The 21,286-nt window shown below is 39.1% G+C and overlaps 1 protein-coding gene across 5 annotated transcripts in view; it reads right to left on the minus strand.

Moving 5' to 3' along the window:
• LOC121277423 (KH homology domain-containing protein 4-like) overlaps positions 1-20,556 on the minus strand; it is a 45,615-nt gene extending 25,059 nt beyond the window's left edge. Inside the window, exons 1-8 of one of the 5 annotated variants that reach the window (XM_041186863.1) lie at positions 20,447-20,556; positions 16,535-16,793; positions 13,815-13,940; positions 9,202-9,281; positions 6,107-6,159; positions 4,762-4,916; positions 1,235-1,446; positions 263-323 (exon numbers count right to left, since the gene is read on the minus strand). In XM_041186863.1, coding sequence (XP_041042797.1) covers positions 263-323; positions 1,235-1,446; positions 4,762-4,916; positions 6,107-6,159; positions 9,202-9,281; positions 13,815-13,940; positions 16,535-16,793; positions 20,447-20,475 — 975 coding nt within the window. In that variant the 5' untranslated portion in view covers positions 20,476-20,556. Of the gene's footprint in view, positions 1-262; positions 324-1,234; positions 1,447-4,761; positions 4,917-6,106; positions 6,160-9,201; positions 9,282-13,814; positions 13,941-16,534; positions 16,794-19,910; positions 20,402-20,446 lie in introns of those variants that run through there. The other 4 variants (XM_041186862.1, XM_041186864.1, XM_041186865.1 and 1 more) reach the window with 4 other exon arrangements.
• Between the last annotated feature and the right edge of the window lie 730 nt (positions 20,557-21,286).

The following is a 21,286-nucleotide window of genomic DNA, read 5'->3' on the forward strand; positions in this document are numbered from 1 at the left end:
TCATTTCACGTGCTAGGGAATAAACAGTATTGCACAAAGCTATCTTGTACTTCAATCAGAGAAGGGTTAGCCTGTTAAGAGAAGAGCCACTAATACTTAGAAAAATGGCCATATTGCCACTTTAAAGTATTGTAATACTTCAACTTATCAAGGTGGTTACCAACCTTGGCATAAAATGCAACCAATAAATTTACTATTTCTCTTGCAATAAGATTAAATTTCAGCATATCTCAGTCAATTTGACTGGATCAAGTCTACTCACTGTCTGAAGCAAGTTTTCACAAAGTGTTTTTGCTGACGCCAAACCTTCTGGTTTAGGATGACTGTGAAAACAAAAAATATAGCTATGTAAAGGGTAACACATCCAGGATACTGAATATTAATTTTCCTTAAGTGTGAGCTTACAATTTCAATAGAGGAAACAGGCAGCCAAATGACTGATTTAAGAGGTTACAGTGACATTACATACATGTGCAGAGTAGTAAATAAAGTTCTCTAATGGTTGTTGACATGGAAATATTTTGCATTTATGTATTACATATCCTCAGAATGGTGCAAAGCACTTCACAGCTAATTCATTACAGTTGAAGTGTGCCCAATGCTATTTTGCAGATGAATGCAGTAGTCAATTTTATGCACAAGACCCCAGAAACAGTAATTAGATAAATGACCAGATAATTGTTTTGGTGGCATTCAATGTGGGATGAAGATTAACCATGCCACCAAGACTCCTTGCTTTTATTTGAAAAGGTGCAGTGATCTTTTACATCTACCTAAACGAACAAATAAAACCTTAGTTTAACCTCTCACCCAAAAGGCAGCAAATTGTGTGAAGTTGTATTGAGGTAATTAATCAGGAAGCTTCCAGATTCAATACACAGTTTTAGGAGTAACACAAGGTCACTACAATCTACCCTAGTAATGTCTAGCTCTGGAAGGGGTGTAGAAGAGGGGGTGGGACAAGTGATTCAGGCCAATTTCCTAGAAATTCCACTAGTCTTCCACCAGTTTTTCAGCAAGAGGCCTTGAGAAGTTCGCAACTAATCTTCACCTCAGTGACAAATGTATTACTGGAAATAACACTCTTTCTACATTCTGTAATATTTAAGCCCTACTATACTGATAAAATTAAGCTGTAGTAGAATAGCAATGATAAACTGCACTTTCCCTCAGAAGTTGCTATCATTAGTAATTTTTCTATTTTATAATTTTCAGTTAAAAAAGTTAGACTTACGTGATATAAATATACATAGGTTCAAATGCCTCCCTTCCAGATGTTGGCTCAATGAACCCTGACCCTTTACCTCGGAGGTGAACTTTGGCTCCTGTTTCATTTTGTATATGGTGCAAGAAAGATCCTCCGGGGCCCTCCACTTTTTCTTTTGCATTGAAATTTGGAGGAGCATGCTCTAGACCCACAAATATTTTGTCCTGAACAAAATGCATCTGTAAAGAGAAACAAAAACGCATTTCAGCACACAGTATTAGACTGATCAAATACACTTAACTCCTTCTATCCTATTAATACATGGAGAAAGTATCTAAATTTAACTTAAATTTAACTAAGTTTAAGAACAAACCAAGCTGAAACCATTAAACAGCCTTAATATTTTAAAGTGTTCATTTTTGGGGCAAAATCTTCAGGTTTATAGTTTAATGGAGGGAGGGGAACGTCTATAAAGGTTACAATGCTCTATAACGTGCCACATAATACTGTCCTCCAAGAAGTCAAGCAGCCATCAACAGAAGAGTGGTCACTCCTCCTGTTAGCCAATCACAGGGCAGTGCTAACAGTCACAGAAATGCTCACATTTCATTTTACTGTACTCCCTTGGCTGGATTGTATTGGAATTACACTAGCTTTCAAGAGCAACAAATTAAGGAAAAGTTAAAGCAATAAAGAAACACCAACTTGGACAAAACGTTAAAGGATTTGCTGACATCTCACTCCAAGTATATAATCAAATAGGTTTAAAACAGGGTACCCAATATATTACTCAGTCTGAATCTGACCCATAAAATTGGTTTACCATTCTAAAAAAGAGTTATTTCATTTGAATACATATACCAAATTTCTTATACCATAATAGTAACTAGATACTCAAGTTTATTCTCTGTCCCACTCTGACCACTACATTGTTGAAATAAAGTTCAGCAGAATTTAGAGAAACAACACCTTGTTTCTCATTAAGGCAATTTACAACCTCGGGGACTCCATTCTGATTTCAAAAGCTTTAGATCATAACCACTGCTCCCATTTTTCCAGAAAGCAGATACTGGGAAAAGTTCTCCTATTGCCATTTGTTCCTCCGCTAGACCTACCTTTTTTTATTCATCCTACTGTCACCCTTTTTTTGCTTTAGTTACACCCCCATCCCTTTTGTCATTTGAGTAATCACCCAGCCTGTCACAGATGTTCTTGTTCTTTCCTCCACCACTCTTCTCCCTGCCCCTTTTCTCTTCCTAACTCTGTACTTGCTTATAAACTGTTAAATCTCTAGCTTCTTCTAGTGCTGCCATCAACATGAAACATTAATTGTTCCTCATTCTACCGATGCTCCCTGACCTGCAAAGTATTCCCAGCATCTTATGGGTTTTTTCTATTATTTAAGTTTACAGTCCATGGGGTGAATTTTTAGGTCAATGAGTGGGGGCAAGGCCTGCTTGCTGGCACGTAAAATGAGGTGTGCATCCCGACCTGCCAACGGCCACTTAAGGCCCTTAAAGAAGTAACTGAAGCAATCGATGGAGCTGCCCATCCAAACTTAAGGTTCGCAAGCAGGCTGGGAGCCCAGGCGGGCTTCCGAAAAAACATGAAATCTCATTCAAAGGCAGGATGAGGTTTCATGAGCGATTTAAAGTGTTCCAGAAAATTTTAAATAAAAGTAATGGACATGTCCCAGCTCATGTGACAGTGTCACATGAGCTGGGACATGTCAATAATTTTTTTTCTCATCTTTATTCAATGTTTTAAACCTGAGCCGATCTCCGAGGTAGCACTTTGCCTCAGGGAGATCTTTGTACGCTCTTTCGCGCATGTGCATGAAAGAGCACACTCCCAGCTCAGGGAATCCCCCCCTTCCGTCCGCAAAGGGAGCGAATAGTGCTTCTTGGCACACGTCACACTCAACAGGCCTTAATTGGCATGCCCACGTAAAATGGCGGCCAATCGGGAACCCGCCCGCTCGCACCCGCTCTCTCTCTCACACACACACACACCACACACACACACACACACACACACACACACACACACACACACCCGCCCCCCCCCCCACCCCCACACAACGGGGGGAAGATTCTGCCCATGATTTCAATGTTTCACTTTGTAGCTCGCAGTGTCCATAGGCAGTTGAGTGGCACACAAGGAAGGAAAGAGTTGGACACCCCTGCTCCAAAACGTCTGATCAGGTGAAAAGGGACTCACACTAAAGCAAGTTGCTCATTCGTAAAGGCACAATTAAAAACAGGATTAAAATTGAAAACTTGGCTGTCTTCAATTTTAATTTGAAGTCGGATTGCTTTTAAAATTTGATCAAATTATTTCATTGCTGAATTAATTCCAATTGTGCATCTACCATATTTCAGTTTTTTAAGACTGTGGATAATCTACAAAAACACAAGTTTCAAATATAAGTTGTAACTTACATCAGCACTTATCAGACATCCTTAAAACCTACCTCTTTGACCATGCTTTTTGTCATCTGGCCCGATATCTCCTAATGCAGCTCAGTGTCATATCTCGTTTTATAATTTGCCTGCAAACTGTCTTAGGAAGCTTTTATAACATTAAAGGTGCTATATAAATATAAGTTGTCGTTATGATCTAGCACTAATCTCAACAATGTTTCAGCAAGATAGAGGAAGCACTACTTTGTATCTGATTGTGTTGAGCTTGATTTGAGATTGTTTGCAACCAACTTGTATCCACATGGAAGATATTTCACTGCCCACCACCAACAGCCTTCACTTTTAGTAATTTTTAAAATGCATCAAAAACACAAACTTAACTCAGTGTAAAACTGTTTTCATTTCACAGAGACGAACCTTGCCATGTCCTGAGTTAAGACCTGAACTGACTTTGCAGCAACAAAGGCTAAGAATCCTCTGAGAGGGAGTATGTGGACATAGAGTCGAAGTTCAGTGTCATGTCAAACCTGGAAATTCTCAGGAATTATTTTAGACCTCCTGCACATGTTTTAAACCTACCTGAACTTAATTTAGATGTTTAAAGTGCAGAAATTCTCCCTTCAATGGTCTTTAAATATTTGAAGATTGAACCTGAAGGATAGAGCTCCATGCTTGCAAACACACAAATGTGCCAAGGTATCCTGGACAGAATGATTAGAGCTTCAGCCAAGGCAGGAACACACTAAGCAAATAGGTCTATTTGGCATCCTACAATATCCAATTTTAAATTCCCTATCAAAGCAGGCTTAACCATTTTTTCTCCAATTCAATTTGAACAAGGGTATAAACTACTTAGCAAAAATGTATTTTAAATAAAGTATCTAAATTCTAAAACACCTTGTCTTTTGGTAAATCTGGCATTGGCCTAATATTGCAGAATTATTCTACAGCACAGCCATAAGATAAAGCCATTAAAATTAAATTACTAGACTGTAATTCTATGATTTGATCCAAGTATTTGTTAATCTGAGTCTATCGATGCATAACTTCATTTATAAATAATTCTGTAACTAATATTAACCAATACAGCAAGCGCATACTAATATTCTGTTTAGCCTAAACCATACATACCCCTGGCTGTAACTGGGGCAAAGAGTTGTATGGAGAGTTGTGTGCAGTCATAGGACTGCTCCTTGCAGTAGATGTCACTACAGGTGGAAGTGGTTGTTTGATGGCTTCTTTTGCTAATGCTTCACCAATAATCTCTTTGATCCTGTTTACAGCCCCTGAGATGAAAACAAATCAGCTGTACTTGATGCACATCGTTTTCTTGGAATGGAAATTAAATGTAAAGTAACTGCAAGTAAAAATCCTATAAATACTTTCAAAAAGTATTTCCAATGTAAAGTATTCCCTGAAAAAGTTACTGTACAATCTACTTTATCAATAGCACCAATGTAATAAACTATGACTCCAACTAAACAGTGACCTAAGCTCCATATACCAGTACAGAAATTGCATGAGGTTTACAAGATAAAAACCTGCACGAAGGTGCAACTCCTGCAACAAATCTATAACACTGGTATTTTTATATTAATTCTGACGTGAACAATTTACACATTATCTTCAAAACCAGCAGTTTCCTGGCCAAAATGAATACCTCCGCTATATATGACATCCTCCAACATCTGGAAAACACCCAAGAAGACAAGTTCATATAATTAAAATATCTACTGTGTTTCCCCAAATGTTAATGTCTCATAAGTTGTGTGTCAAAATAATGAAGTATACAGTTTTGCATGAAAGTGCTTATTTAAATACCAGTATTTTGTTACACATTAGTCCAAGCTTTAATTTAATTCAAATGAAATTGAACTAAGGTGAGGTGTTAAAGATAGTTACAGTCGTTCTACAGCAGATTTATAGAATAAGTAGGTGAGCCAGACAGATTTGATTCTTTCCTATATTAAGTGAGCCAAGTTCATTCTGCAACAAAGGAAGAGAAGGTGGAGTTGGAGGTAAGGGGGGGGGAATGCTGCTCCAGAGCGTGCAGAAGGCCTAGCTGTGACGGCCTCACAAAAATAGCCCACTGATACTCATGGCCAGGATCATATATAAACAATGGCCATTTTGGCAAGATATAAACAATGGCCATTTTGGAAAGGTACATGGAAGTGACCGACCTCATGGAACCATACCCCACTTCACACCTTCACAAGAGGGCAAAAAAAATTAGAGGGGAAAAATAAGCAGTTAAAACTCAACTTAGAATCTACATTTATCAAAGTCAACAGAAACAAACCTATTATTATAAACTAAAAATAGTCTATTATTTGTCACATAGCATCTAATGTTCTGAGGCTCTAATGATTATGACAAGAGTATATAGACTGTAACTATCATCCAGGTAACACAAAAATGACTGAATTTTTAATCAAGTGAAAATTAGACACTTAGCAATTTCAACAAGTCTTACTGTCCACACTCTTCTGCGTCTGTGCCTGTATGCAAAGGTAGAGGGGTCGATCCCTAAAGAAAGAATAATTATTGACTTAAAGCGCTTTAACTTCAACGTTACTAATGCATTACAACGGAACCAAAGATAAAACAGACTTTATGCTTTAAAACAAAATGCACAAACTGTACCTATAGGTTACTGTATTAATCAATTATCTACTGATAACTAACGAGTTAGGCAAAGAAAACTGTTTTGTAACTAAAAGACTTGCATTTATATAGCACCTTTTGCAACATCAGGATGTCACAAATTGCTTTACAGCCAATTAAGTATTTTTGAAGTGTCGTTATTGTTGTAATGTAGGAAACACAGCAGCCAATTTGCACAGAGCAAGGTTTCACAAACAGCACAATAATGGCGACAGATAATCTGTTTTAGCAATGTTTACTAAGGGATAAGTATTACCAGGACAATATCCTAATTGGACTAACAATTATCAAATTTCACCTAATGTGCATTCAAATAAAATTTTTTAAAAATGGCTTGCATTTATACAATTCTGTCCACAACCTCAAGACATCGCGAAGGGCTTTATAGCCAATGAAATACTTTTGAAGTATAGTCACCATTGTATTGTAGGAAACATAACAGCCAATTTGAATACAGTAAGGTCCTATAAACAACATGGTAATAATCAGATAATATGTTTTAGCGATATTGGTTGAGGGATAAACATTGGACTGAACATCAGGGAGAATCTCCCTGCTCTTCTCTGAAATAAAGCCTAGTATCTTTAAGTCCATCTGAGAGGGCAGACCAGGTTTCAGCTCAAGGTTTAATGGAAGACATCATTTCCAACAGTGCAGCAGTCCCCCAAGTTCTACATTAGAACGTCAAATTGGATTTTGTGCTCATGTCCCTGGATGGGGATTCAAACACAAGTATGACCACTGAGCCACAGCTGACATTTTAATAGCACAACTCTGTGTATGGTCAGTTGTATTAAAAGTTTTTATTGTACACACAAATGGCATCTCAGAAAAGTGCATTTTGAGTTACAGCATTCTTCTTTGTAAGACATCCTAGTACATAAGGCCTTCTGGGTCTATTATGTATTTTATTAAATACGATATCACTGATAGCCATAATGAAACAGCCCTCTTTTATGATTACTTATTTACAAATATACATTCTATGCTGTTCCCTTACATTGCACGTAGGAATACGGAATGCAATTTCAAGCAAGAATACTCCTCAATTGGTCAGTGGATAGCCAAATAAGTATCAATCCTACCAGAAATGATGCTCTACTCAAAAGAAAGACTAATCTCAGAGGTGTAGAAGATACAAAGCAGATTAGAACAACTGGGATTAACATCTGCAAATGTCCCACTGCAGTTGCATAGTAATACAGATTTAAGATTTTTCAGGGCAAATTTAGGATAGACCACGGAAATTCTGTTTTTACACAGGTGGTGATCACAATCCAAATGAATCAGCGACAGGGGTAGGGTGGACACTGGACTCATTTAAGAACCCAGAGGTTGTAATGCGAAGATGGTAGTTTTCCAGAAGGAAGAGCTGAAATGAATTTGAGTGGAGGGCATTTTTCATCCGAACCTACCTTGTGATCTTGTGAAAATATTAAGTCTCTCATTAAGAAATTACAGAATTCTTTATGTCGCTTGGTGGCACAGAACTTGAATATTGCTAAAAGAGAGACATGTTGTCAAAGGTTTTCATCTTGCGCTCATGAGGACAAACGCAATACCACCAAAGTTTGGCATGAGTTTTAAAGAAAGCTTTATGTGTAATAAGTAAAAGAAATGAGCCAACTTTAAAAATCTTCTTTGTCTGAAACTTGAAAACACTTTCTTAAAGGAAAAATAATAAGTAGCTCTGCTTTCATTCCCCTAAAAGCCATAGAAGTTTTTCAGTTTCCATGTTGGAGCCTTCAAGGGAAAGGGGTGTTGCTGTATTGGGAGGCTGAATTTTATTAAAGGTAGTAAAATACTAAGTTGAAAATGGTAAAGGTTACTGCAGCATGATTCAAAGAATTGAAGTGTCCTGACTAAATCCTCTGAGGCACATGGGGATTATAAAACTGAGGGACAAGCTCCTAGATTAGTACAATATTCTACTTTATAGGCAAAACAAGTGGAAAAAGACACAAAAGGGAAACTTTTTAATTCCACTTTTTCAGTTTCGTAGAAATAAAAAGTATGAAATAACTGTACACCACATACAAGATGCACTGCAGTAACTTACCAAGCTTCCTTCAACAGCACCTTCCAAACCTGCAACCTCTACTACCTCGAACGACTAGAACAGCAGATGAATGGGAACACCACCACCTCCCCTTTAAGCCACACATCATTTTAACTTGCAACTACATCGCCGCCCTTCACCATCACTAGGACTCCCTTCCTATCAGCTCTGTGGGAGTACCTACACCACATGGATTGCAGTGGTTCAAGAAAGCAGCTCACCAACATCTTCTCAAGGGTAATTAGGGATGGATAACAATTGTTAGCCTAGCCAGCAACACCCATATCCCATGAAAGAATAAATTAAAAAGAAAACAAAATCAGGAACTACACAGAAAATTGATCAGCATGAGAGAAAAAGGTCATATCTCAAATAGTAATCTTTTACTTTCAGGTGTTGAACGGTCTATTAAAACATTTCCAGAATTTCCATTATTTTACTGTATAACAATGAAGGGCAGCTTCTTCAAAAACGTCTCTGGTCTCCAGCCTTTTCAGAATCTTAACACGAGTAATTTTCTAAATAAGGTGTATAATTTAGTGGGCCCTTTCTCCTGTGGAAGTTCCTGTAACATTTAGCCACTAACTTCCACATAAAATGGGAGACAGAAATGAAATAAAATGAGCACTTCCAACTTTCTGCAACAAAACAGATTTCTTAACCCAAAAAAATGAACTATTTATTTTGCTTTAGCATATACATGGTAGGCAATAACTACTTAATCACAAATTTATTTGCTTTTAATTAAAGCACACTGCTCAGCCTAACATGGAAAATATGTTTTGTCCTGGAGCACTAGAATGACACATTTCTGGAATAAATTGCGAAATGCAAACGATCCTTACCCTTGTGCTGCCATTTGCTTCTCATCTGCATTCATGTATCGCCCTCTGGTGGAAACAGCAGCACCACTGATTTTGTTTATCTGAAAAAAAAATGAATTGCTTTGTATATATCAGATAGTAATAAATACTATCAGTACATGAGAACACACAAGTACTTATTCAGAGTGGCATAAGGTGAAAAGTGGTGTTCCGCAAGGATCAGTGCTGGAACCACTGCTGATCACAATTTAGATTTAACAATTTGGATCTTGAAATTAAAAACACAATTTCTAAATTTGCACATCACCCTCAATTGGGGCAGGATAGTAAATACTGAGGATGGCTGCAATAAATTACAAGAGTACATTAATAAACTTGCAGATTGAACAAATAATTAGCAAATGAACTTCAACGCCTATATAAGGTAGTACATTTTGGTGGGAGGTCATTTATTACTCGGAAGGTGCAAGTCTTGATGAGGTAGAGGAACAAAGGAAGCCTGAAATACAAATACACGAATCAATAAAAGTTGTGCCACAGGTTAGCAAGGTGATTTCTAGAGGGGTTGAATTGGAAAGTAGGGAAGTTATGCTAAACATGTATTGAACATTGATTAGACCACCCTTAAGGGTGCTGCATGCTGTAGACGTCGCCATATTATAAAAAGGATATACAGGCAGTGGAGAGGGTGCAGAGAAGATCTACAAGGATGATACCAAAAATGCGCAGGAATACATATCAGGAAACGATTGACAGGCTGGGTCTCTCTTGAAAAATGGCTGAGGGGTGACCTAATAGAGATATTTAAAATTATGAAAGGTTTTGATAGAAAGGACAGAGGATGGTTCCTTTTGTAAGGAACAGCATAAGTGGAGGTCATCAACATAAGATAGTCACCAAGAAACTTCTTTACCCAAAGAGTGGTAAGAGTGTGGAAGTCACTACCACAAGGAGTGGTTGAAACAAACAGTATAAATGCAATTAAGGGGCAGCTAGATAAGCATATGTGGGAGAAGGGAATAGAATTTCAATGATAGATTTAGATAAGGAAAGATGGGAGAAGGCTAGAGCAAAGCATAAACACTAGCATGGAATGGTTGCACCTGTCGTATTTTCATTGTAATCCATATTGCTATTCAATATTGAATGTTACAACTGACTGATGAAATAACATATTGAGAACAGGTACACAGGTGACTGACAAAGTGTTTTTCTAAAAATTGCCAAGGATGTCAAGTCCTTGGGGAGAGTTCAGAGATTTACTAGGATTATATCAGGGATGAGACACATCAGTTATGTGGAGAAACTAGAAGCTGGGATTGTCTTCTTTACAGCAGAAAGAGGTGTTTTCAAAGCGATAAGGAAAAAAGGTTGATAGATTGAGGCACGGATTTAATATAATTAACAAGATTTGGGGAAATTATTTTACACTGCCAGTTAGATGGCTTGGAATGCACTTACTGAAAGAATGGTGGGAGCAGCTTCAATAACTTTCAACTGGGAATTGGACAAATATTTAAAAGGAAAAATGTGAAGGGTTATGAGCAACGTTCCTTCACACAGGAACCCAGAGGTACCTGCGCAGGCCAAGCACAAGTCAGCACCTTTAAGTTACAGTGCGTGCACAGCCATGTAAGAAGTTTCAAAGAGTCCATGCACAAATGAATCAGCTGCACACTACAAAAAAAAGAGGGTACTTTTGTAATGTGGAAAGAGCAGGGCTTTGGGACCAATTGGATAGCTCTTTCAAAGCGCGAACATAGGCACAATGGATTGAATGTCCTCATCCTGTGCTGCATGATTCTATTCTATGGCTCTAATTGTCTCTCAGGAATTGATTACAGACAACTTTTCAAAAAAAAAACACACAATGTTGACAATTATTTGAATTGTCAAGCATGAGACTCTGTCACAGCTCATCTGCTGCTACAACTTTCACCCCTGCCTTTGTCACCTCTAGATTTGACTTTTGCAACACACCCTGGCGAGCCTCCTACTTTATACCATGTAAACTTGCAGTCATCAAAAATTCTGTTGCTAATTCCTAACTCTTCCTTCCCCTTGGCCCTCCCCCCACCGGTTTGGGTGGGTCCTTGCTACCCCTCAGCATGATGGGTTCCTGGGGCTTTCTGACTGGTAAATAACCTGGGCCATTTAATTAGCTATCTGCCCAGCATATGGCTTTGGTATGCAGAGAATGAAATAAATACAAACATACGAAATAGGAGCAGAAGTAGGCCGTTCAGCTCCTTAAGCATGCTCCGCCATTCAACAAGATAATGGCTGATCTGTTTGTGTTGAGTTCAGCATTCCCATCTACCCCCGATTAACCTTTGATTCCCTTGCCTAACAAGAATCTATCTACTTCTGCCTTAAAAATATTCAGTGACCTCATCTCCACCACCACCTGAGGCAGAGTTCCAAAGTCACACGACTCTCTTAAGAGAAAAAAATTTTCCTCAACTCTATCCTAGAAGGATGACCCCTAATTTTAAAACAGTGCCCCTTAGTTCTGGGCTCACCCACAAAAGGAAAAATCCTTTCCACTTCCACCTTGTCAAGACCATTCAGGACTTTATATACGTCAATCAAGTCACCCATCCCCCCTCACTCTTCTAAACTCAAGTCCAACCTAGCCTCATAAGATGCTCACCCACTCATTCCAGGTATCAATTTAGTAAATCTTCTATAAACCATCTCCAACACACTTATATCCTTCCTTAAATAAGGAGACCAAAACTGCACACAGTATTCGAGATGCAATCTTACCAATGGCCTGTATAACTGAAGCATAACATCCTTACTTTTATGTTCAAAGGAATGAAGGATAGCATTCCATTAGCCTTCTTGATTACATGTTGTACCTGCATGCTAACATTTTGTGACTCTTGCATGAGAACACCTAGATCCCTCTGCACCTCGGAATTCTGCAGTTGTTCTCCGTTTAAGTAATACTCTTCTTTTATTCTTCTTGCCAAAGTAAACAACTTCACATTTTCCTACATTATACTCCATATGCCAGATTTTTGCCCACTCACTCAATTTATCTATATCCGTCTACAAAAACTATATGTCTTCTTCACAACATACTTTTCTACCTATCTTTGTGTCATCTGCAAATTTAGCTACCATGCCTTTGCTCCCCTCATCTGAGTCATTGATGTAAATTGTAAAAAGTTGAGGCTCCAGCACAGAACCCTGAGGGACTCCACTCATCACATCCTGCCAATCAGACAAAAATCCATTTATGCACATTCTGTTTTCTGCCAGCCAGTCTTCTACCTATGTTACCCTCTACACTATGAACTCTAATTTTCCACAACAACCTTTGACGTAGCATTTTATCAAATGCTTTCTGGAAGTCCAAGTACAGTATGTCTACAGACTTCCCTCTATCCACCGCACATGTTACCCCTTCAAAGAACCCCAATTGGTTAAACATGATTTTCCTTTCATAAAACCATGCTGAGTCTTCCCAATTATCTTGAACTTTTCTAAGTGCCCAGCTATTACCTCTTTAATGATCGACTCTAATGCCTTCCCCACAACAGACATCAAGCTAACTGGCCTATGATTTTCTGTTTTCTGTCTCCCTCCCTTCTTGAATACAAGGGTTATATTTGCTACTTTCCAATCTGATGGAACCTTTGCAGAACCTAGGGAATTTTGGAAAATTAACACCAACGCATCTACTATCTCATTAGTCACCTCTTTTAAGACCCTAGGATGAAGTCCATCTGGACCTGGAGACTTGTCAGCCTGAAGCTCTATCAGTTTGCTCAGTACTGTTTCCCTAGTGATTGTAATTTCACCAAAATCCTCTCTCTCCTCCTATTACTGGAATGTTTTCTGTATCCTTCACAGTGAAGACAGAAGCAAAATATTTCAGTTCATCCACCATTTCCTTATTTTCTACTATTAACTACCCATTCTCATGTGCTAGAAGGAGAACACTCACTTTACCTACTCTTTTCCTGTTTAAATACCCGTAAAACTCTTGCTATCCATTTTTACATGTCTAGCTAGTTTCCTCTCATAATCTAGTTTCTTTCACCATTAACCTTTTAGTCATTCTCTGCCGTTCTTTATATCCTGACCAATCATCTGATCTGCCACTCATCTTAGGAAACTGATTGGAAAAAATCACCCTCAAAAGAGTGATTAATTATAAAAGACTCTTTACAACTAACTCTCACATCCAGGCCATGCTATTCTACAAACAGAAGGTGTCTCAAGCATATTCCATTTCAATCGGTCCACCAATAGCAGCTATGCCTTCAGGTGCCAAGGCACTAAGCTCTGGAATTCCTTCCTTAAACCTCTTCACCTCTCTATCCCTCTTTTCTTAAAACCACCCTCTTTGACCAAGTTTCAGGGCAATTGCCCAAATATCTCTTATATGGCTTGATCTTTTGTTTCACAATGCTGCTCTGAAGCACCTTGGGACATTTTACTACATTAAAGATCCTATATAAATAGAAGTTGTACTTACATATTCTATAAACATTTGTATTAAAAAAGGTTTACTTTTCTCACTTGCAATTATTTGCAAATTCTTTCATAATCTCCACTCTTTCATAATCTGGATACAAAATATCCAAGAAGTTAATTTAAGATACCTGTTAATTACTTACTTCATCTTGAGTGTGACCTCTTGTGAGTAGATTTCTACAGACAATAGGAACATCATTAATTTCAATTTCAGCAACCACCATATCATCTTTGTTCTTTAGATGGGACATCGATTTTGAAGACTTTGACTGGAAGGAGAATTTATCAAATGAATGGAATTATTTAGGAATTTTTGACATAAGCATTTCCCTCTTTAATAAACTAAAGAAGTTAATATCTTCATACTTATTCAAGTTATAATCTTCCGTCCAGTAGAGCAAATGACACAGCAAGAAAACTTTAAACGTAATTCATCAAAAAACATAGGTATGCAGTAAGAAAACATGCAAAGTGGCTAAACAGAGTCTTGAGATAGTTGGTTGAATGCCCTTTACTCATTTCTATCATATTTTGTTTCTAGAAAGTCAAATGTTCAATATTCATGACTTAAGTCAACCTGACTGTATTTCAAAATCAAACAACTGCTTCTGCTTTCCATAGCAACAGTTTCACCAGCTTTCCTTCTCCCCTTGGGACATAGTAGTTGATGAGGATGATACCTAACAGAAAGGGGTGAGATTGTAAGGGTATCAAGGGATACAGAGCTAAGGTGGGTAAATGCAGTTGAGGTACAGAATGGCTTATTTGCTGTTCCTATATTCATTTTCATGACAATCCCCAAGGCTAGCCTGGGATTCAGGAGCCAGTGACAAAAGACAACACAAAAATCCAATTTTTATATGACCGGCAATTTATATATTGCTACATAGTCCTCAATTCCAGTTCTTCAATCTACAATTAGAGGATATGGTGAAATATTGGATTAATGAGCAAATTTATCAAATTGTGAGCACGTTCCACTAAACTGATGGTGCAACAAAAGATCAAGTTTGCATTTCAACAGAAAATCAAAGAGATAAAATATCTGGGGTAACTTAAGAGGTCAGAGTAGACTAAGACAGGGTATCTGCTGGCCAAGATTCTTTTGAAAATTCTCAAACAAGTTCTGAGAATGCTTAAAAGGAGAGTTTCTAAATTTCATTTGGGACAAGACCAGAATTCCCTTTTCTTCAAACAATGCCAGAGAATCATATGAGAAAATAATCATGGTGGGGGTAACATAATAGTATGGATAGAAGATTGGCTAGCTAACAGGAAGCAGAGTGTTGGCATAAATGGGTCTTTTTCTGGTTGGCAAGATGTGACAAATGGTGTGCCACAGGGACCAGTGCTGCAGCCTCAATGTTTTACAATTTATGTAAATTACTTGGGTGAAGGGACCGAAGGAATGGTTGCTAAATTTGCTGACAACACAAAGATAGGTAGGAAAGTAAATTGTGAAGAGGACATAAGGAAGCTATAAAGTGACATAGATAGGTTAAGCGAGCGGGCAAAGATTTGGCAAATGGAGGATAATGTGGGCAAATGTGAAATTGTTAATTTTGGCAGGAAGAATTAAAAAAAAAAGTTTATTATCTAAATGGTCAGAGCTCTGAGATTCAGAGGGATCTGCGTGTCCTAGGGCATGAATCACAAAAGGTTAGTATGAAGGTACAGCAAGTAATCAGGAAAGCTAATAGAATGTTATCATTTATTGTGAGAGCAATTGAATGCAAAAGTGGAGAGGTTATGCTTCACTGTACAGAGCATTAGTGAGACCACATCTGGAGTATTTTTGTGTACTGTACTGGTCTCCTTATTTAAAGAAAGATGCAAATGCTTTCGAAGCAGTTCAGAGAAGGTTTACTAGTACAAGGAATGGGCGAGTTGTCCTATAAGGAAAGGCTGGACAAGTTAGGCTTGTATCCATCGCAATTTAGAAGAGTAAGGGGTGACTTTATTGAAATCTTTAAGATGCTGGGGGGTCTTAACAGGGTGGATGTGGAGAAGATGTTTCCTCTTGTGGGAGAATCTAGAATTAGGGATCACTGTTTAAAAATAAGGGATCGCTCATTCAAGACAGGGATGAGGAGAAATTTTTTGTTTCAGAGGGTAGTGGGTCTTTTGAACTCTTCCTCAAAACGTGGTGGAAGCAGAGTCTTTGAATATTTTTAAGGCAGAGCTAGATAGGTTCTTGATTAACAAGGAGATAAAAGGTTATTGGGGGTAGGCAGGAATGTGGGGTTGAGTATACATTCAGAGAATGGAAGAGCAGGCTCGAGAGGCTGAGTGGCATACTCCTGCTCCTAATTCATATGTATGTTCAAGTGAGCACAAAGGTTTAATGTCTCATCTGAAACACGACACCTTGGATAACATTCAGTATTGCATGCTAGTGTCAGCCTAGATTACATTTGCGCATATGTATTTGGACTTGAACCCATACTGACTCATCCAAAGTTTTGCGTCCTATGCAACTTGGGAGGTAGAGAATTGGCAAAAACACAGAACTTTATGAATCACTTTATATAGTCCTTAACTTTTGAACAGATGTTTTGCCACCCACAAGAATGAATTGCCTTCCCTGACTGGTCAAGAAGAAAAGCTAACTAATGATTTATTGATGCACTAAACAAATAGATATAACCATTGACAGAAATTAAACAGAAAAATATGAGCAATTATGCGAATATGGAACTGAAACTAAAAATGCGTATAGATCTTGCCAATAAAATATGCAGAATACTTATAAAATTTGCAGTATTGTGAAATGGTATTAAACCGTCCAGTGTTAAAATGACAGTTGAAGTGCAGCAACCTGCATTCTTGTTCAATAAAATGTTAAAAATAATGCATCACTTACTCTGTTACTTGGCGTCTGTGGTAACTTCAGTTTCCCTTTTGCCATCAACATGGCATTAATCCTAGCTGCGGCAGCAGCGGCTGCATCTAATGCTTCTGATGAAGACTGAGGAGATTGACTGACCGATGGAGGACCAGAGAGACCTCCACCATGAATTGCAACTTGTGGCATTGTGACAGGAAAACTATTCATCTGAGACTCTATCGACACTGCCATCGATACAGGAATTGATTCTGGACAATCCCATTTACTACGGCGCCTAGAGTAACAAAAACATGTTGTTTGTTAATATTGTTTGCGAGAAAATAGTTATCTTAGTTTAGGTGTTAAAAGAGATGATCCAGTCCATCAGTTGTAGTTCCAACACATTTCATGATATTTCTCCTCCCTTGGCAAAGTATTCAATCCAAATCATGGACTGATCTGCATCTAAATACACCATGACATGTTTTTACTTGACATTGACTGAATAAGGAAGATCACTTGTCTGCACCGATTTAACTAATTTCAGCCAAGGTGACGGCTGCTACAAATAACCGCAACATCTTAGGTTAGGAAAAGGACAAATTACCACGATTCCTACAAATTACTTCATTCCTTGAGCCGCTGCTAAAATGTACACATGGAGGACAAGGACAAGATCTGTCTCTGAAGTGCTATCCCTCGCAATCATATAGTCTGCCAACATCCACCAACGTTCACAGGAATAAAGGTAACATGGACAAGGAATGTTGGAGCCCACCAGCTCCCACTGTACTGTGTTGTAAGGCAGCAAAGAGCCTTCAACAATTGGGGAGGGAAGTTAACTGACAAGATTAAAAAGAGTATAAAAATACCAATACCAGATTTCAAAATTTCAACCTTTCAAAAACATCCTTCCAAGCACTATGTATAAAAAATGCTGGCTAAACGTGCTAGTCTACACCAGCATTACTTTCCCAATGGCAAGCTTTTCAATCGCAAAAAACGGTCTACTCTCACATTCATATCTTAACAGACAATCCAGTGCTAAGTTTTGGGCAGTGCTGTCCTACAGATCCACTCTGGCCCAGATTCAGTTCAACACCCACCCCACACAGAACCATAATAATTCAGAGGCTTTCTTATTTCAATCTCATCAATTTCCTTCCCTACTTCTTGGGTGTTTAAAACTTCCAGTGCCTCATGCAAGTGTCCAATACTTATGAGGCTTTCACTCAATTCACCTACTGGGGAGCAGGAATAGAAGAGGAAGGGCTTACAGTTGAATGTACACTTCTATTGTACAGGTTTGGTGGCCAAATTATTTGTAGCCAACCAGCAGTAACTGGAGACGCTAATGTGCTTATTCATTTAAAATACAACTTACTGATGAACTGAAACAGTAAAGCCAACAGATATGAAGAGCTGGCTACAGCATATATATGCATATAATTTTAACATTAGTTCATAACATTATAATGCCCAAAATTGGGAAAAATATTTTGGAAATTAAGTATATAGTCATCACAGCTAATCTTGCTGTAGAATCAAAAAGTAAGCAACACAAGCATAGCATTATCAGCTGGTCATACGCAGGAGAATATTCAAGGCTCCATTCCTAACATCAGGATCAGTTTCAGTCAGGCTAGTTGATATTTTTACAAACTATTTTTATCAAAGGCTTAAGATAGCTTTTAGTCCAGCTAAACAGAAGAGTGTATTCTATTTCCTCTAAAATTATTAGGACAGTAAATTATAATGGCAAAAATTGTTTAAATTTTGTTCAAAATTCCTAATTTCATACACCAGTTTTTTTTAAAAAGAGTGATGCAAAGCTCCAGCACAATGAGTTCTGAATGAGCAAAACTTGAACAATGTTTAGACTAATCACAACCCTAATATTGTTACAGCCTATAAAGTGCAAACTTTTAAATAATTAAGACTGACCAGATTATTGCTCCATGTCCTGTTCCAATTACATCACACTTGTGCATCTTTCAGTAGGCATAGCATGTACTAAATACACTGACAATGTCTCCCACTGTATTACTTGCAAAAGAACTTTAAAAAATATCACAAAAAAATCACGATGCAATCAAAAAAAATCAGTGCATTGGGGATAGAGTCAACACAGGCCAATGAGGATTGGTGAGAAGTGCAATAAAATGGAGTTGAAGAAAAGCTGATGAAAAATATTTTTAAAGTTCCACATAAATATGCTAATATCCATTTTAGGGTGACAGCCAGTTGTCTAGTGTATTTAACTTAGGCAAAAAAATGATGAAACAATTTTAATACTGCTGAATTGAATTACCGGTAGTGCTTCATAATCCAACATCAGCCAAATATCACTTTCGTATACTAATTGCTGTGTAATTTTGAGTTTTTTTTCTAGTTGTATAAATACTACAAAATTTCAGTACAGCTTTGCATTACGGATCAAGGTTTACTAGAAAATAAATTATTTAACCATGTAAGCTTTACCAAAAGTGTTTTTTTTCCTGAGCATAGGTAACTATCTAGTACAATTGTTACCACTGTCAGCAAGATAGAGAACTCGAAAGACAAAATTCAAGCAGCAAATAATGACAAGAAACCAATATTGAATTACTACCTTAAATATAGTACCATCTTTATTTCAACATACACAAGAGTAAATATATTTCGGAAGATAAGTCCATTTTAGGATTTTCATTTCTAAAGGGCAGATGTGACCATAATGACCAAGAAATACCAACAACATCATTTGAACAGATCAGTAGACAGGCTGACCAGTAACTATCAAGTTATTATGAGGGAACACAAAAAAAGTGGGGGGGCACCTTTCACATTTTGGAGCCCAGAAAAGATTTATTTTGAATATTTATTAGAAGTCAACCCTACAAATGAGGAGACACTGAAACTTGGCAGAGTTTTATTATTGTCAAGTTTTTAAATACATCCCATTATCCCCTCACCCTCTGACCAGTCGCTGGACTGAAGCGGTGAAGAAAATGAGGAGCTAAAGGATAAAGGCAATTTATTGCAGATGCTGGAAATCTGAAACGAAAACAAAAAATGCTGGATAAACTCAGCAGGTCTAACAGCATCTGTGGAGAGAAAAAAAGTTAATGTTTGTTTGGAGTCCGAATGACTCTTCTTCAGAGCTATGTTAAATACACTAGATTACTCTCTGAAGAAGTCATACGGACTCGAAACGTTAACTCTGTCTTTCTCTCCACAGATGCTGTTAAACCTGCTGGGGAGCTACAGGAGGCGGATCGCACGGTGAAGGAAGCCGAAAGCTCAGTCACTGCTCCCAGCTGCGGTGGGGGGGCTGGTGGGGGGGTGGGGGGGAGTGACACAACCAATCCCAGGGGTTAGGCTCAGGGGGCCCCCCTCCCTCACATAAAAAAGGCCGAAGGGCGAAGTGTACCTGCGATAACAAGAGGGAGGATGAACAGGTTTAAAGGTTCGCTTTCCCGCACGGTGGTAAACGGATCGAGAGCTGTCCATACACATACCGACTAACCGGCTCTGCTTCCCCTCCCACGGCCTCACATTTTACCAACTGTCCCGGCTCGATCCTGGCTCGGCCAGGTTTACCCCGGCTCGGCCTGGTTTGGCCCGTTTTATCCCGGCTCGGTCCGGTTTGGCCCGTTTTATCCCGGCTCGGTCTGGTTTACCCCGGTTGGGTCCGGTTTACCCCGGCTCGGACTGGTTTTACCCCGGTTGGGTCCGGTCTACCCCGGCACGGACTGGTTTGGTCCGTTTTACCCCGGCTCGGTCCGGGATGGCGCCATCAACGCAGCAGCTTATTTTTCAAAAACAAACCACGCCAACTCGCGCCAGCAGCCGCACGGCGGCCCCACACCGTCCGCCACCTTGCAGGCGGCCCCCCATCACCCTGCCTGATTCTCAATATGCGATCGCGATGAGCTCGGCCTGTCGCGCACCACCGCGCGCTCTCACCCCGTCGATTGTGGCGATCCTGCCGACATGGTGAAACCCAGCCGAGCGGAGACTGCGCAAAACGCACTGTGCGTGACGGCTGCGCGTCACCACGTGGCCCTGGCGGCGACGCACAGCGGCCTGGAGTCCTCCTCACCGCTGGGTGGAGCAGGAGATGCCCAAAGCCTCCCCCTCCCCCTCCGGGTGTGACGCCGGAGCTCAACGGAGTCCTCCCCACAGCTGGGTGGGGCTGCTAGGAGTTCCCACGGTTACGAGTGAAGCTGGAGCTGTTGGTAGTCCTCCACCAGTGAGTGGTGCTATCGCCAGTGGGAGTAACCGGGTTCAAATAGGGCGCAGAGTTTGGAATTGGAAAGGATTTGTATTTATATAGCACCTTTCACAACCAGAGGACGTCAGAAAACGCTTCACAACCAATGAAGTAATTTGAAAATTAGTCATTGCTGTATTGTAGGAAGTGTAATACCCAATTTGTGCACACAGCAAGCTCCCACAAACAGCAATGTGACAGACCAGATAATCTGTTTGTCTGATGATGATTGAGGGATAATTATTGGCCAGGGCATCAGGCATAACTCTTCTTTGAAATAGTGCTGTGTAGTCTTTTACATCCACCTGTGTGGGTAAATGGATAAAAGCAAAATACTGCGGGTGCTGGAAATCTGAAGCAAAGACAAAAATAGCTGGAAAAACACCGTAGGTCTGATGGCATCTACGGAGAGGAATACAGTTAACGTTTGGAGTCTGTATGACTCTTCATCAGAACTAAGAAATATAGAAATGAGATGAAATATAAGCTGGTTGAGGGGGGTGGGACAGGTAGAGCTGGATAGAAAGCCAGTG

This window comes from Carcharodon carcharias, chromosome 4, assembly GCF_017639515.1.
Source record: "Carcharodon carcharias isolate sCarCar2 chromosome 4, sCarCar2.pri, whole genome shotgun sequence".
Classification (NCBI taxonomy): Eukaryota; Metazoa; Chordata; class Chondrichthyes; order Lamniformes; family Lamnidae; genus Carcharodon; species Carcharodon carcharias.